Source organism: Squalius cephalus, assembly GCF_949319135.1.
Source record: "Squalius cephalus genome assembly, chromosome: 10".
Classification (NCBI taxonomy): domain Eukaryota; kingdom Metazoa; phylum Chordata; class Actinopteri; order Cypriniformes; family Leuciscidae; genus Squalius; species Squalius cephalus.
Window position 1 is genome coordinate 15,703,450 of NC_137131.1, and position 17,332 is coordinate 15,720,781.

General features: G+C 36.9%; 1 protein-coding gene across 3 annotated transcripts in view; it reads left to right on the forward strand.

Annotated features, from left to right (window-relative positions):
• Positions 1-17,332, forward strand: part of pde4ba (phosphodiesterase 4B, cAMP-specific a) — a 162,452-nt gene that overhangs the window by 45,946 nt on the left and 99,174 nt on the right. Inside the window, exon 3 of one of the 3 annotated variants that reach the window (XM_079883659.1) lies at positions 6,815-7,053. In XM_079883659.1, the coding sequence (XP_079739785.1) occupies positions 6,815-7,053 (239 nt within the window). Of the gene's footprint in view, positions 1-6,814; positions 7,054-16,580; positions 17,027-17,332 lie in introns of those variants that run through there. The other 2 variants (XM_079883660.1, XM_079883665.1) reach the window with 2 other exon arrangements.

Here is a 17,332-nt window from a genome sequence, read left to right on the forward strand (position 1 = left end):
CTAGTCACGACTGTTTCCCGAAACCTATTGTCGCAAAGTGGTCGTTCAACCACGTTAGTTTATGATGTCAAGCACGTGGTGGAGTAATAAGTTCTTTTAATGAATCTGTTTGAGATCGAATTAACGCTAGATGTTTTGCTATAAATTACAGACATGGCATCTGAGGACTATTTCTCATTTTTCAATCATAGGCTCGTTCTTACATAGAAGAGCACGTTCGCACATGCGCAGTCTTCAAAAACGGTGCTTTAAATCTCTTAACAAACTAAAAGACGTAAATGACATTTGTATGTGATTCTAAATAAAATACACAGGTTGTACTCAATGTCAGCTTGCTTATTTTGCTCATGATAAGGATTTATTTAGTCCACATGCACTCTCAGAAAAAAAGGTATGAAAGATGTCACTGGGGCTGTACCTTTTCAAAAGGTAGGGGAGCGCGGGGCACAACCTAACGCGGGGTTAGTTGTAACACGCTTGTTTTAAATACTTCCGCACATGCTTGGATGACGGAACTTTGTTTATTTACTAGTTGCCATATCAACACTACATAGAAAAAAAAATCCGCCAAAATTATTTTCTTTTTGGAAGATATCCATAGACATTTATTAAACCATAGCAAAAGTAAATTTCTTACTTAAGTTAATTTTTCATCTCTATTTTTTGTGTTTATTTAAAATAAGACAAATCTGATATTATTTTAATCTCCAAGATGTTATTTAACAGTTGAGATAATTCTTTAATGCTTCGCTAATTAGCAGAAGACACTAGCAGGGTTTAAATCCCAGTTGTGCAGGCGGGGGCATGTTGTAACACTGCGTTACAATGTGCCCCTATTAGAAATATGCTATTATATTCTATACTTTTATTAATTTTATTGAGAAAACGTGAGAAAAAGGTGAATAAAGACTGAGAGTCAATGTCCAGAAATTACTAATTATTTATTTGTTTTGAACTATGTTGTATAGCTGTGTTTTCGTGTGTTCGTAGTCAAAACTCAAAAATGAGTTTCTATTTAATTATTAAAAATTGCCATTATTTTATATGAAAAAGTTTTTTAATTGTATTTTATTTAGAAAATATTTTAGTTTGTTTTGTATATTTTTTTTATTAGATCAGATAACATTTTAAGCTGCCATATGTCATGTTACAATGTGCCCCTGCACATGTTACAATGTACCCCACCTACTGTATGGGGCATGTTGGCACATTTCACTTCCATTCTTTCGGGCTATATCAAGAAAAAAAGTATATACTGTATTAATAAAACAAAAACACATAGTTGTACTAGACATGTGGGAAATTAATGTGGGGAAAAAATAAATACTCTGAACCATAAGTAGATTTGCACAAACTGAGAAAGTCAAAAAGTGTTAGGTTGTGCCCCGCTCTCCCCTACACTTTTGTTCCTTTTAGGTACTAATTTGTTCCTTTTAGGTACTAATTTGTCCCTTTTAGCCAATATGCACCCTTTAGGTACAAAAATGTACCTTTTAAAAAGGTACAGCCCCAGTGACAGCTTATACCTTTTTTTCTGAGAGTGATGCAAACTAGAAACTATGCTTCTAACCACAGGTGGAGAGCTGTTGTTCCAACACAACTTTGCGATGCTGTTTGCGAATGTTCGTTAGAACGATGGTTTCGGGAAACACTGACTCGTTGAACTATGCTGATAACGACGGAACTTGCGAACATATTTGGCTAACGATGCTTTTGGGAAACGCACCCCTGTATAGCTGTGTTTTGCGTGTTTTTGTTGTCAAACTCAAAAAATTGTTATTTTTTTATTATTAAAAAGGTAATAATTGTATTTTATTAATAACATATTTTAGTTTGTCTTGTATATTTTTTTGATTAGATCAGATATCATTTTAATCTGGCATATGGTCGTTACAATGTGCCCATCTATTGGGCATGTGGTCACATTTTACTTCCATTCTTTCAGGGTAAAGCAAGAAAAAAGTATACACTGTATTAAAGAAACAAAACCACATAATTGTACTAGACGTGTGAAATTAATGTGGAAAAGAAATTCCCTGAACCCCAAACTGAGAAAGTCAAAAAGTGTTAGGTTGTGCCCCGCTCTCCCCTACACTCTAAAAAATAGATGGTTCTTTACACGTAGTAACAGTTATATTTAGAACTGTATCATTCTGAAGAACTATATTCTGAAATGGTTCTTTGTGTCAAAGTTTAGGGTTCTTTTTGTTTTTCAAATCTGTAACTGTCAAAGGCACCTCATTACTGGTTTTCTGGAGCTAATGCAGTTATACAACTAGTACACAGGCTGACAACAAACAGCAGGTAAATGATTTCTTTCTTAAAATGTCTATAAATTTTAACTTTAAAAATTGTAACTGGTTTCCTATCAGTCATGTCTTTTTCTCTTTTTAGTTTAACAGAACATATAAGTGTGAGCAGCTCTGTTCAATTAGGGACACTCATCTTCTCTTCTCCACAAAGTAACAGAGATATTGAATTTCTGATCCATATTGTTAGAATTTTTAATTATTACTTTATGCCTAAACACCCAAGAAAACATTAAAGCTATCATGACTTTATATCCCTTTTTCCTTTAACACCATTTTTGCAAATTTTGGCCTTCATAAATATAATTGTTTTTACATAATCAATTGGAAGAGACAAACTTTATCTCTTAACTCAATTGTGTATTTCAGATGCTGTCCCGTATCATAACCTCATCATCAGAGAGAAATTGTCACTCAGAATACACACATAATGAAGGACATAAAGACATCATATTTATATATATAGAGCATTGTAAAGATATTTGACTGGAACTTCGTTACATCTGTATCATGTTTTTGCTACAAAAGTACCTAATTGACACAACGTCCTTTTTTAATATGTAAAACCCAAACAGAGGAAACAAAATATTATAAGACCAGGCAGAGGACTAAAAAAAAAACAATATTCATAAATAATATATAAAAATGATGTTATATATAATATAATTAATATGAAGATACTAATAGTAATGAAAATAAACTATTATTAAAAAGGTTATTTATAACAGCATTAAGGTATAGCACTTTCAAAGCATTGTTCTTTATGGAACCTTATTAAAAGGGTTCTATTTATTACCAAAAACGATTATGCTATTGTTACAAGCCAAAGAACCCTAATTTGGTACTGTTTAGAACCTTTTTTTCTTAAAGGTGCAGTATGTAATATTGACAGCTAGTGGCTGAAATGGGTACTGCAGTCCAAATTCAAAATATTAGGAGAGTGCTGTTCAAACATTTTGGCACCCTGTTGCAAAAGTGAATTAAAATTGACAACCAGACTTAAGAGAATCTTTCTGCACAGGTTTGGTTCTGATCGGGCAAAAAACCTAGGACTAGCTAACAAAAGTAGGTTTTCTTGAAAAAACAAACCCTGAAAAGTTGACCAGGATGACATCAAATCCAATATGCTTTGTCAAGCATTCCAGTGATATAAGACACTTGAGCCTGTGACAAATGGTTTATGAGTTCTGAGCCATTACTTTTGATCACAGTGGCGCCACCATCAGGTCGATTGGGGTGAGCCTTGGTGACAGACAGGGTGGGTATACAGTACTACCTTCCCTTAAAGTTTCAAGTTCTTACTTGGAAATTCTATCAATTACAATAAGGTTTCAGCATACACACTTGAACCCCCAATAATAAAGCAAAAGCATCCAGTAAGCACCAGAAAGGAAATTATGCTATTAAATGCCCTTTAGTGTTGTATTTGACCACATAATAGAGATCTGTTTTCAGATGGAACCTTCCCCTTAATTGGTTCTAGTAAAGAGAAAGTGTGTAGGAGTGCTTTTTTTGTCTTAGCATCTAGAGCTCTGCAGCTCTGACTGTTTAGATGAGAATTTTAGCAGATGCTGTCCACAATGTTCCTCTTCATAACATGGAGCTCTTTTCACTTCTGAGAGTTTTTCTCGTGGTCCCTGACAGATTATGCAGAAATACTCTTCTTCTTTTCTCAGCTGTACTGATGATATCATTTGCTGGCAAGTTTCCTTTGCTTTCTAGCCAGTGTTGGTCTGCTATCAAACACCTTCAGCTGCCCACATATCTTCCCATCACACTTACTATCACTGTGTTGGACAGCACAGCACAGCACACAACATTGTTGTGAATTGTCTTAAATGCACAAAGCTGTATTAAACTTGTATACTGGTATAATTGCGACTTTTTATCTTACAATTGATGTAAATGCGTAATTGTGAGAATGTTTTATTGAATTGTATATATAAAGGGTGTTTCCTCCGAGGAGGCAAGGGATGTAGTGCCTCCTTAAAACAATTGGATTAAAAAACAATCCACAGTACAAAAATAAAACAACACAAACATTATGGAATATGGCATTAAAAGTGTATATATTGATCCTTGTTCAGTTAATTATCTACAGTGGTTGCACAATGAAACTGAAAACTTAAAAATGCTGCCTTAGGAGGACGCATTTCAAGGTAGGAAGGCATCAAGGCACGTCTGAATTCAGTGTTAGCTTCACTTCTGGTCTCCTGAGATATCTTCATCTGATTGATTTTTGAAGGCAGCATAGATGTATCCTTCGCTGTCTTTGATATCCCATGACCCTATGCGTTCCATTTGGTGACAGTTGAGCTAGAAAAAGAAAGATGGCATCTGAGAGTTATGGTTGCTGGTCAGTTTTTACTACTGGTCAGTAAATTACTACTTCAGTAATTAAATATTTGTTTAGTTCTCACCAAAGCTCGCTCTATTTTGCTGTAGCCTAAATCATCAAACTGTTATGCTGCCCCAGTAGTTTGTCCAAAATCAGTTTTGTGACGTACCTTTGTGTGCAAACGCTGCCTGCAGAGTCACTGCCTATAAGGCAGCTAGGCAAGTTTTCGGATACAGCCGTAAACCCTAACGCTCAAAATAATTAATTGGTTTGAGTAGGACAAACTTAAATTAAACTAATTAGTTCAGTCAAATTAACTTTTATGAGGATTTAGCACTTTCATTTTCTTTCAAGTTCACATAACTGATATATTTTAAGTAAACTGAACTGTTTCATTGTTTTGAGTTTTATGAAATGATTTATTTTAATTTAAACAAACTTAAGTTTAACTGAAACGGCTGGGATGTCTATTTCCCAGCATGCTTTGCCGATGGCACTTGAATGGGAGAGTAAATGCTAAAATTAAGTGTAATTTAATGTTTTTTTGGTGCAAGATTAATGTTAAGTGGGAGATTGAGTATTGATTAATATTTTGTTATGCTAATTTAGAATAATTTCTGTTAATGTTGGTTTTAGGATAGTTACTATCATGGTGACAAGTGGTGCATGCGGCTTGATTTGAGAGCAAATAAAATCTTTATATTGTTGCACTCATGCAGCAAGTGCTGTATAACATACTATTGTTAGCATGATAACATAATAGTATGTTAGCAAACTAGCTTGTTAAAACTATAAGTTAATACTAATGAAAGTGTTCACATTGAGATTACATGAAGGTTTTAAGTTAGATGTATGAAGTAGTGTACTCTGATTTTAATTGTTCTTAACTTGAAATGTTTAAGTACAAACTTAAAATCTGCCAGTTCTGCTTACTTAAACTTTGAATTTCAAAACTTAAAAAAATTGAGGCAATCGATTGCCTTAAATTTTTCGAGTTCTGTTAACTTATTCGGGTTTACAGGGCCAATCTTCACTAATTTTACATTCCATCAGTAAGAGCAGAGTTTGAAGGTTGAATTAGCAGAGCAATGGCACAGCTGTAAAATATTGCAATCCACACAACATAATTAGGAGACATATCAGAGTTTAAAAGTGGACAAATTGTTGGTGTGCGTCTCGCTGACTCGTCTATGACCAGGACAGCAAGTCTTTGTGGTGTATCAAGAGCTATGGTATCCTGGGTAATGTCAGCATACCACCACGTAGGATGAACCACATCCAACAGCAGTAACTGCTGTAACACACACACACACACACACACACACACAAACACAGACAGCTGCCCAAATCATTGCAGAATTAAATGTGCACCTTGCCTCTCCTGTTTCCACCAAAATTGGTCATTGGGAGCTCCATTTGTTTGTGTCTGACTACAGGTCGTGTGTATGTTTGATTTTGTGTGCACCTTGTGAAGATGACTAAATTGAAAGAAGCATTTGCTTGCCATGATTTTGAAGTGCACACAAACTTACAGTCTGGTAAGGTAATGGGAAATTTATTTACAGCGACTACAGCATCAATCAATCAATGCAAAGTATTTCTCATATCTCAGATCTGTGGGGGAGTTTTATTTTTATTTTGTTTGTTTCTATTCGTTTTCCCTACAAAATGTACAATGGAAGTATCATAGTAAGATGTTGGTTTTAGGTGGTAGCACTTTGATAACCAGTATGCATTTCTCATGGATTTTCATGGCACTGTAAAATACCTAAAACAATACCATGTCCAAATAACACAACATTAGCGTATTAATTTTTTGGCTTATTTGTTAGTGTTGTAACACGATTTAATATATTAGACTGAAGATTTATCTGACACGCCTTAACCAAATATGTGAAATATTAATTCCAGCTATTTAGTTTAGCTGGTAGTACATTTAGAACGTATGTGTTTGTAGAACAGACTTCTATTACATGTAATTTTATGTACAGTCTTTATAAGAAATATTTAAATTGAATGTTAAGTGAAAGGCGATGATGCCCTCTAGTGGTATGAAATACTTTCCCACGTCTGCTCATGCAGTTATTGCCATACCATTCATTCAGTTCTGTATCTACTGAAAGGAATTCCCATCTTCAGCCTCTCCTTTCACTCTCTCTTTCTCCAGGACAGCAAAGAGCCTCCAGACTGCAGACTAAGTGAATCTTTCACCTCTACTGGTTGCACGCTGGGGGTAGACCTGCACAGGAGGAGGCGTCGGTTCTCTGGGAACCTACAGTTGCCTCCTTTATCATGGCGGCAGGCGGAGAGGTCACGCAGTCCGGATGACGACTTCATGGCAAGACCAACTACCCTGCCCTTCATCACACCCCCTCGCATTGACATCACACCTGTGGACTCTGAATGGTGAGTCCATCTCAATCAGCTCCTATCATTGCTCCTCCAATTTCAGAAATCTGATTCTCTTAAAAATCACGTGTGTAAACTGTCTGATGTTAGGGAACTTTCTCCAATCCCGGTTTAAAACACTGTGGTTCTGTGGCACTTTGAGCTTGACAATTGAAATGTTTGTAAACCAATCTTAATTATTTTTGCATAGATTATATAAGCTTTATTTTATATAAGCCTATATATACACTACCGTTCAAAAGTTTGGGATTAGTAAAAAGCTTTTAGTCTTTTATGCTTACCAAAGCTGCAGTTATTTGACCAAAGATACAGTAAAAGAGAAATCTGTAAAATATTAGTACAATTTGAAACAACCGTTTTCTTTTTTAATATATTTAAAAATGTATTATTGTGATAACAGCTGAATTTTTAGCATCATTACTCCAGTCTTCAGTGTCACATTATCCTTCAGAAATCATTATAATATGCTGATTTAGTGCTTAAGAAACATTTCTTATTATTATTATTATATTATTATTGGTACACTTTTTTAGGAATCTTACATGAATAGAAAGTTCATTTCTGTTTGAAATAGAAAAGTTTGTCACTTTCAAACAACTTGATGAATTAAAGGATTTATTAAAAAATCTTACTGACCCCAAACTTTTATACAGTAGTGCACATTACTTATATATAAGCATTTAAAAAAATGGTCATGTCAGGTGCCCTCGAACCCTATTAGCTGTACAAGTCGAGTTGTTGTAGAATTAACAACAAAACAGTCTGCATAGCCCTTAGTGTCACTATTTAGTCATCTGTTTGTTTAGTTTCATTTTCGTGGACTTTTAATTTGCTTGTCATTACTTCCTGTTGTCTTTGTTCACATTTCCCACCACTAGTTTGTTACCATGGATATTCATTTAATCATCACAGCTGTTCGTATTTGAGTTCGTTATTATTGTACTTAAGTTCCTGTGTTTCCTCAGTTCGTTGTTGGTTATTGTTTGTGTGTAGATGCGCTGCTACATTGCATTGGGTTATTTTCTCATTAAAACTCAATCATTTTGAATTTCTTGACTCAGCTTTTGAATTTACAAAACTGTGACACTTAGATGAAACTGGTTGAAAAGCATGTATAAAAACTCATTATTTTTTGTTTTGGCAGTTTCTTTTGCTTTCTGGTCAATAAATTATTCATAACCTTATAAAATATCTTGAGAGGAGTTGTGCTCATATGACAGCTCTCAATATCAAAAGTTATATGAAGGGTTATGCTGTATATACATTAAGATATTTGTTGCCAGTCAATCACTGCATTGCTGTTGGACATATTACAAGATTAGCACTGTTATTTTCCTGTTTGTTAATGTGAAGCTGCTTTGAAATCTACAATCTATTGTACAAAGAATAAATGTCTTGACTTGGCTTAACTTACTGATCATGGTTTCGACTTTGGGTCATGGAATGGATCATGCACATAAATGTTTTCAGAAAACCAAATTGGCCAGATAAGAATTAACATTAGAATGGCGCAGAAATTACACATTTAAAATAATAGTATTTAATTGCACTGGCATTTAATTTGTACAAAGATTTTTCTTCAATAAAACATAAATGAAATGCAGTCTGTGGCTGTTTTATGTGGTTGGTTTGGTTTACGTGACTGTTGCTTTTGTAGTATATTTCTGAAGTTGATTCTCAATTTTTTTTTTACAATGTTCCTTGACAACATTCAGATTTGAATGATGTGAATAGTATTGAACTGGAAGTTGCTGTAGATGTGTAGAAATGTCTGGAAAGCTGGTAAATAGTACACATATTGTACAGAGCACTGAATAATTAGAAATCTCCTTAAATGTCTTGTTTGGTCTTAACATCTGAAATATGCTTTATATAGTCTAAAATTATGTAAATCTCAAACTGCTGCATGATGGGAGATGAACTCTATTAATTTTGCACGCAGCACACTGGTGATTTAAGCTGCAGCTGCTCAGTGTTGTTGCCATGAGGAAAGGGAAATCTGTCTGGTTGCAGATGGCTACACAGCAACAGCTGGTTTATAATCATCAATCAATCATTCATCAATCAATTTGTCTGGTAAAAGACGTGATTTGACATCAAAGTTGCAATAGTCTGATCACCCCAAAGCAAATGCACTATGAGACCAAAAAACATTTGTGCTTAGATACTTATAGTACTTGATAAGTTTAGTCAAGTTTTGGGGGTTTCTATCTGCCTAAAAAGATCTGTTTGGCTTTATCCACTGGATAAATATTTACCATTTGATTACATTTATTACGTTTGTAGTTGTTATTGTTTGCCAGTGGAGGGCAGCATTGAGACTAAAATACATCATGCCACCTATTCTCAGATGTTTCTGCGTGTGACACCTTTAGTAGTCCTCATGAACATTCATCAGTCTGCCCCCTCCCCCATCCAAAAACACTACAGACCCATAAAATATATCAATGTAGGCCATTTTGTTGCATGTCTCTTTCAAATGTATGGCAAATTGAGGTTATACTGGACAAAAGCTATATTATACTATAGATTCTGGTTTGTCTCAGAATGTTTTTTTAAAGGAATAGTTCACCTAGCAACACAAGAGGTGAATGATCTAGGTGCATATTCTTTTGAGGATATTTTCAGTGAATTGTTTGATCAAGATAACACAACATCTTACTGGATTATCATTAAGAAATTACTTAAATTTCAGTCTGTTTGTCACACAAATATATTGTATGACAAGTTATACACTGTAAAAAGTGAATAGTAGGATCAACTTAAAAAAATTACTTCAATTGGTAACACCTAAAGAAATGAAGTTTTCTCAACTTAAATTATCATGTTTTATCATGAAAAACGTGATAATTTAAGTTGAGAAAACTTAATTTCTTTAGGTGTTACCAATTGAAGTAATTTTTTAAGTTGATCCAACTGTTCACTTTTTACAGTGTACAGGCCATTTCTACGATACTTTAATGGTGCTTTTTGTTGTTGTTGCCATTTTGGCTCGAGTCATCCTTATATGGGAAAGTTGGCCAGAACTTTTCTTTAAAAAATAATCTTAAAAAAAAATCATATTTTATGTTCCAAAGTAAGTCAAGTGAGTTATGAATATGAGAGTAAGTAAATAATGAGTTTTCAGTTTTCATCTGTTGGTGAACTGTTCTTTTAAAGTGAGATTTAAAGTGAGAATTTCACAGTCTAAATATTTATATATTATATAAATGGTTTAGACAGTATTGATGGCACTGCAGCATATGTGCACCACAAAAATATACTACTCCCTTTTTAACTTCTATGCAGGTTCATATGTAAGCATGAAGCTGTGTAACCACACACACACTCACCCTGGAAAGCATTCATTATTTTCCTGCTATCTCACACTTGCATTTCTGCTCTTGTTAGAGCTGTCTGTTTGATGTGTGTGTCAGGAGAATCGGGAGACAAGGTTTAGGGAAAGTGCTATATTTGGAGCACAATTATTTTTCTGCTGACGTGAATCTGTTGCAGATTGATTTGGGCGCTCCCAGGTGGCTTGTGGGATAGCTTTATGGGCCAGGCATAAACAATGATGCTGGAGGACAAGACACTACAGGGCACTGAGCTGTCTTCCAAGTGAATTAATCAGTGACTTCACCCACTTTCTCAGGATCGAGCACTCTTTTATGTGCGTGTGCTCATGAGAGTAGAAAAAAAAAAATCTGACATCACGTCACACAGATTCATTCAGAAATGCAATTATAGAAGACTCCAGGGCAGATCTCCTCACGCTTTTAGTCTGGGCCAGGTCGAGGTCTGTGCGTCCTAATTTGTCGCTTCCAGTACTATGAATGACTGGATGATGTAAGAACACGTATGTCTTTGTGAAGTTTAGTCAATTGTCTTAAAGCAATATTTAATATACTGACACTCATGTTGTGTGAAACCTGCATGACTTTGTTGTCAGAGGAACACAAAAGGAGAAGTTTAGCAGAATGTTGAAGCTACTCTTTTAATGACAATTATAATGTGTACATTAATGTAAACACCTTTACAAAATTACTCACTCTCACTGTCATTTTAAACCTGTATGATTTTTTTTTCCCTTTCATTTTATTCCTTTGTATTCTTTGGAACACAATAGACTTTTTCTGAAAAATTCAGAAAAAAAAAAATTCGATTCAGAAATTTTGAAATTCGATTTATTTATTTTTTGAAAAATGTCTGTGTTGTTGTGTTTTCCCCCATACAATGAAATCAATGGCATATAGATATTTTCTGTTGGCCAATATGTTGATTATAAGCTCAAAAACTTTAAAATATTACCAGCTAATAAATAACATTTAAAGAAATAATTTATCTGTATTGGTTCATCTCTAGAATTTTTCTCTGTGCTCCATAATGCGGCATGATGCGACGGCAGCCATTGCGCCAGAACGCCCACCACACACCAGCTTACTGGTGGAGAGGAGACAGTGATGAAGCCGATCAGTATATGGGGAGTATATATAAACCCAAGAAGAATTTTATGGGTTTGAAAGACATGAGGGTCAGTAAATGATTACAACATTCTGTGTTCATTTGTGTCTGTGTGTTTGTACCATATTTTGGGGACAAATATGTACCCACCAGTGTACCCAGTAAGTCTGACAAAATCTCCTTTGGGGGCAGCCTCATTGGTTAAAATGGTATAAAAATACATTTTTACAAATACAAATATTTTCTTTTATGGTTATGGCTGAGGTTATAATATTTATAACTAGCTATAAATGAAAACAATAGAATGTACCCATTTAGATAGCGAAGTAAAATGTGGGTCTACGTTGTTCTTTCCCAGTCTGTTATTTTCTCATTTCTCAGTGGCCTTTCTTGCGGAAGATTAGAATTGTCTTTCTCAAAGGCTTTTTGATTTTGTCTGGTGTCTTTCAAAGCTTTTGGTGAAGGATTTTGAGACATCTCCTTTCATATTACGCTTCACCTGAAAATGACAGAGGAGCCATCAGACAAGAGTCAGGATGAAGGATGGCTGGGACTCACTCGCTCGCTCACTCACTTGCTGTATCATTAGAACTTGATCATACCACTGGTCATAGTCACACATATTGTGTGTGTGCAAATAATTTTGTTGGATTACTTTGGCATCAAGTTTTTGACTTTCAAGCTCGATTTGTGCTTAGAGACCATGTAATGGAGGCAGGCTGGGGACTGAGTAGGCCTATAGTAATCAGCTTCCCTCCAAATCAAACTGACCTGTATTTCCCACTGTCAACTGCAATGTCTCCTGCTGTGGATTGGAGTACTCATTCTAATCATTTAAATGAATTTACTAACAGCTCAGAGAGTCTGTCCCACATATCCATTCAGTGCAACTCCAGGAGTTGCTGACTGCATGGCTATAGTGCAGTTACAATAGCAGTAATTGAACTAGATGTACATTTCCTTTGCATTTAATTTTTTTGCCTTGGCTCTGTGTAAATAAAATACAGCATCAGAGCTGCTTTGCCATTATTGGTAAAATTAGTATGTGTCTTTAGAATTAGTAGGCTTCTGTGCTGTTTTTGCAGTGAACAAGCAGTATAACGTTTATAAAAACTAAACCAATGAGACTTTGTTAAATGTTTTGGGCTGAATTAATAGCAGAAAATTGCATTTGAAATCACTGTAATTATAACCTGCACTCTAAAAGATGGATTTTCAGTAGCTGTAAATAGATACTTAATCTCTTTAGCTTGATACATTATTTACTTTTCAAGGCAGAAACCACAACTGATGCTCTCAGTGTTTGGGGTAGAGTAAATCTTACTTGTTCTTACCGATTCACAAAATACTTAGCAGCTCTGTGTAGGGTGAGAATATTACGAGACAGCTTCTCACAAATTGTAATCCTGTGAAATGATTTTAAATTCACTCTGCAGGGGTTGTGTTTGCCCTCATTCTCATTCTGTCACTATACCACACTTCTCTCTCGTCGTAGCTTACTCGTAATGTTCCCATTGGTGGCCAGCCTCTCTCATCCTTTTTACTATATGAACTAGCATTGTGAGCCATATGACTTCCCTCATTGCAGCAGTCAGCAGTAAGGAAATTACTTTATGTAAGACCTTCAGTTATGTAAGACCTCTCCACTAAGGCTCCATCAGTGAATAGACTCACAACGCAGAAAGGTCAGAGTGACTTGATCACATTCCTCTTCATTGAACTCGATGCTAAACTTGCATTACTGCACAAGGTTTGGAATACACAGTAGTGCAAACCACTACAAAGGACTTTAGTAATAGTAGTTTAATAGTAAATGTGGGAGGGCAACCCAAAAGTTAGAGGTTCAAATCCTGGCAGCAGTGATTTATGAACTTTCACCATTTAGCAAGCAATTTCACAAGAGGTTGATCCTGGAGGACTGTCTGTTGTGTAAGTGATTGCTAAATGGAAGTCCTATCTGCAGGGTCCTCAAATGGTGTTTACAGATTTGCACTGTAGTTTGCACTGTGATGTTTTTTCTCTATATCAGGGATGGGCAACTTCGGTCCTGGAGGGCCACTGTCCTACAGAGTTTAGCTTCAACCCTAATCAAACACACCTGAACAAGCTAATCAAGGTCCTCAGGATTACTAGAAAATTACAGGCAGGTGATTTTTTCAGGGTTGGAGCTAAACTCTGTAGGACAGTGGCCCTCCAGGACCGAAGTTGCCCATCCCTAGCCTGGTTAAAACCAGACCATTCTCAGTAGTAACTGAGTTATGGTCTGGCAAAGCTTCATTAATAACTCATTTCCAAAGGGGCGTCACCAACGGACGTCGCTCAAATGCCTCTGGGCGCAGTTGGATAGACCTAAAACCAATCAGAGCGATCGTCATCGTGTAAAGCCATATGCTGCGTCCCAATTCGCCTAAGTTACACGCCATAAAAGTATGTACTCTTTTTGTGAAGAAAAGGTATTTACTTTTGAATGTGTAGCAAAAAAAGTAGGCAAGCTTTGGGACATACTACTTCGTCATCTTTATCGGACGGATCTGTCGCGTGCATCCTGTCACGTAAACTGCCCTGTCAATCATCTTGTCACAGTTAAAATCCTCTATTAAATCTAATTTAATTTCCTACCGTTTCGGAGAGAAATGTAGTAGCACGTTCATCTGCCAGTGGGTCTTTCATGGAGACTGTCCTCATGTGTTTGCAATTTGAATATAATAATGCATTTAAAAGTTGCTGCGCTATGGGCGCAATTGGATAGACCTAAAACCAATCAGAACGATTGTCATCGTGTAAAGCCCGCCTCAACGTTTCTGATTGGTGCCGCGATTTCGACGGATTAGAAATGGGCTTGAATGAGCTCTTTGCCATACTACTTGCAGAGCAAATCTAAATTTGCCGGAAGTTGTCTGGGTTTTCCCAGGCTAACCCATCCCTGCTCTACATGGTACTTTATATGTCTAAACTGTAAATAGAGTCCAGTTTCCGCTCAGTGGGAGCCCGTTTTTTTCACAATGGTGAAGATCTTAAGGGAAATACAGAGCAGGTTAAACATTGACAGTCACCTTTACACTTCAAAGACTGCATTGAAGCCGTATTATGGCTGTGTTTACAGAACCAGAGCATAAAACAGTAAGTTTACCTCACAGGCAAATACTTTAAAGCTGAAAGTATACTCACCTTGTCTGAGTTCTGCTCCGAACACTAGGTAGTGCATATGTGTCGTATGACCATTTGCACTCATGGTCTATAGAGTATACTTTGAAGGCCTGCGCTGCAAAAACAATGTATATCCGGTGTCCTTAAGGTGTCCTGGAGAGAAGGCATGTCCAAGATTTATCAGCTAATACGTGGGGTGCCTCAAGATTCAATTCTGGGTCCCTTCCTTCTTCAATATGCACAACCTCACGGGTCACAATCAAAGATCCTCAGGTGACCAGTGCATTTTTATGATGACCTTGTTCCAATTTGAATGCAGTAGACCAACTAAAGTTTCAGTAACCCTAAATGATACGGATACTATACTGATACTTATAGCCATACAGATCTCAGTTGCTTTCTAATATCTGTTCTCTCCTCAATCTGCAGAATTGTACCCCTTTTAGCTTCAACCCAGATCTTTACTTGCTTAACTGGGGAATTTAAGTTATCTATCATAGGTCTTCTGTGTTGAAAGATCTGTCAAAACATCACATAAAATATAAGATTTTACCATCTGTTCCAACTTTTTTGTTTATCCTCTCATTCATTCATTCATCTTTTCCTGTTCTCATTACTTCCTCCTATCCTTTGTCTCCATGGTGAAGTCCTGGCTGCCGGCGGGTGTTGACTGGCAGGTTGATAGCTGGCTAACGTACTTCCATTCTTCCGCATGTCTTTATGAGAGCCGGAGATAATCCCGCTGTGCTGCTGTCACACAGGGCGAGCGATATGCCGTTTCACGTTCAAATGTGCTTTGAAGGGCATTTAACAATTCACCTTCAGAAACTGCATCACGGTTTTGTGATTTGTTTCAGTAGGTGTTTATTGATGTACTGTATAGATGATTAGGTATCTAGGTCACATGTAACATATAACATTCAATTACATGTAACATGAAATGTTATTTAAAGAGGGTTGTGCATCGATTTTCCTGGGTGGTTGATAATTAAGCATGTTCAGCTAAATATTTATTGAGGACATTCACACATTATTACGGTTTCTGTCTTTTTGTGTCTGTTTTATACTCCCTGCTTTGATTTCTTTCCACCTGTATGTTCAATTTAAATAATTTTCTCTTTCCAATTCACTCACATTATTTTCTCTTCAAACCAGCCACTTTAGCATCTAAACCCTCATTTAACTCAGAGCTATATTTATTTCCCCAGACACTGTTAATCCTGGGCTTAAATTGCTTTTTAAATATTTTTTCTTTTATCAGTGAGCTGTGAAAGGGCAGAAGCCCTCATCAGAATTCAGCCAGAGACACCCATCAAACTAACCACAGCTCAGCCAATCAGCTGCAAGGAGGGGCGGAGCTTTTACCGTCACTATGCACCTTTTCTTTGGGCTTTTTTTTTTTTTTTTTTTAAATCCAAGGATCTTAAAGCTATTCCGCTTATTTTAAAAGCAGACAGCACCTGGGTTAGCAGAGTTAGGTGTGCTCAGTCGGTTCCTTCCTCTGGGTCTCCTCTCCACATCATGAGAATCTCTGCCTGGTAATTCCTGAAGAGAGGAGCCACTGATGGGAGAGAAGACCTGCTCTTACACTGTTGAATAATTTAAGACGGAGTTTCCTGGTGCTGAGTGAAGTAAGTGCGAGTCTGAGGAAACAGAGCAGGAGGAGTGAGTGGGAGAAAGAAAGACATCTAAATAAATGAAAGAAGAAGATCTTAAGAGTCAGTTATGCCAGTGTAGGAAAGACAGAGAGGGCTCTTTTTTTCTCTCTTTGCCTAAAAGGAGAAAGACAGAGAGAGGTGTGGTTAAAGAAAGAGAGAGAGAGAGAGAGAGAGAGAGAGAGAGAGAGAGAGAGAGAGAGAGAGAGAGAGAGAGAGTTTTTTCTTCTTCTCACAGGAAGGAGGTGTGACTGCACTGACGGGGACTGTTCTCAGTGTGTCAGTGGAACTGAACGAGAGAGGATTATTCTACTGCATTGCCGAAAGCCTAAGCTGACAGAGGAAGCTAGAGAATAGAGCAGCTCAAGCGCACACATTTATTCCTGTCTGACACACAAAACATCAGTCTGCATGGCATAACCTCTAGTTGACAGAGAAACGAAGGGAATAGTTGGTAGTGTGACTCAGAAAGGGCGAAATAGGGCTGTTTCCATCCTCAGCATCACCATGTCCTCCAATGAGTTGAGTGCTCCGGAATCGGACCCTTGCATTCGTACCTTTAAGGAGCACATGCATTTGGAGCTGGAGCCTCCGAGACTGGGTACTGGCAACAAGCGCATCACCTCCCCCAAAATATCTCCCCGCAGCTCCCCGCGTCTCTTCCGCAAGCTCATGGTCAACAAGGGCGGCCGCCACAGGCGCCGATTCACCGTCGCACACACCTGGTAAGCGTGTCTGGGGTATGAAGGGTAAAGAGTGATGGGTCGTGAGAGGAAGTGTGAATGGGAGGGTTTTAGTATTATGCTGTTTTGAGGTTTTTTTATGAATGACAATGAATTAGTTTGGGTAAATGTTCTTATGGGTCAGTGGAGTGTGATGTCACTGCAGGTATGATATTGTATTGCTTTGACCAAAAATAAATCTTAATGACAAAAGAAACTAGTGAATGATGTTGGATGTGTCAACTGCAAACCAGAGAAGCTGAAACAACAGGGTAATTCTGTCAATGTGACATGACATATTGTGATGCT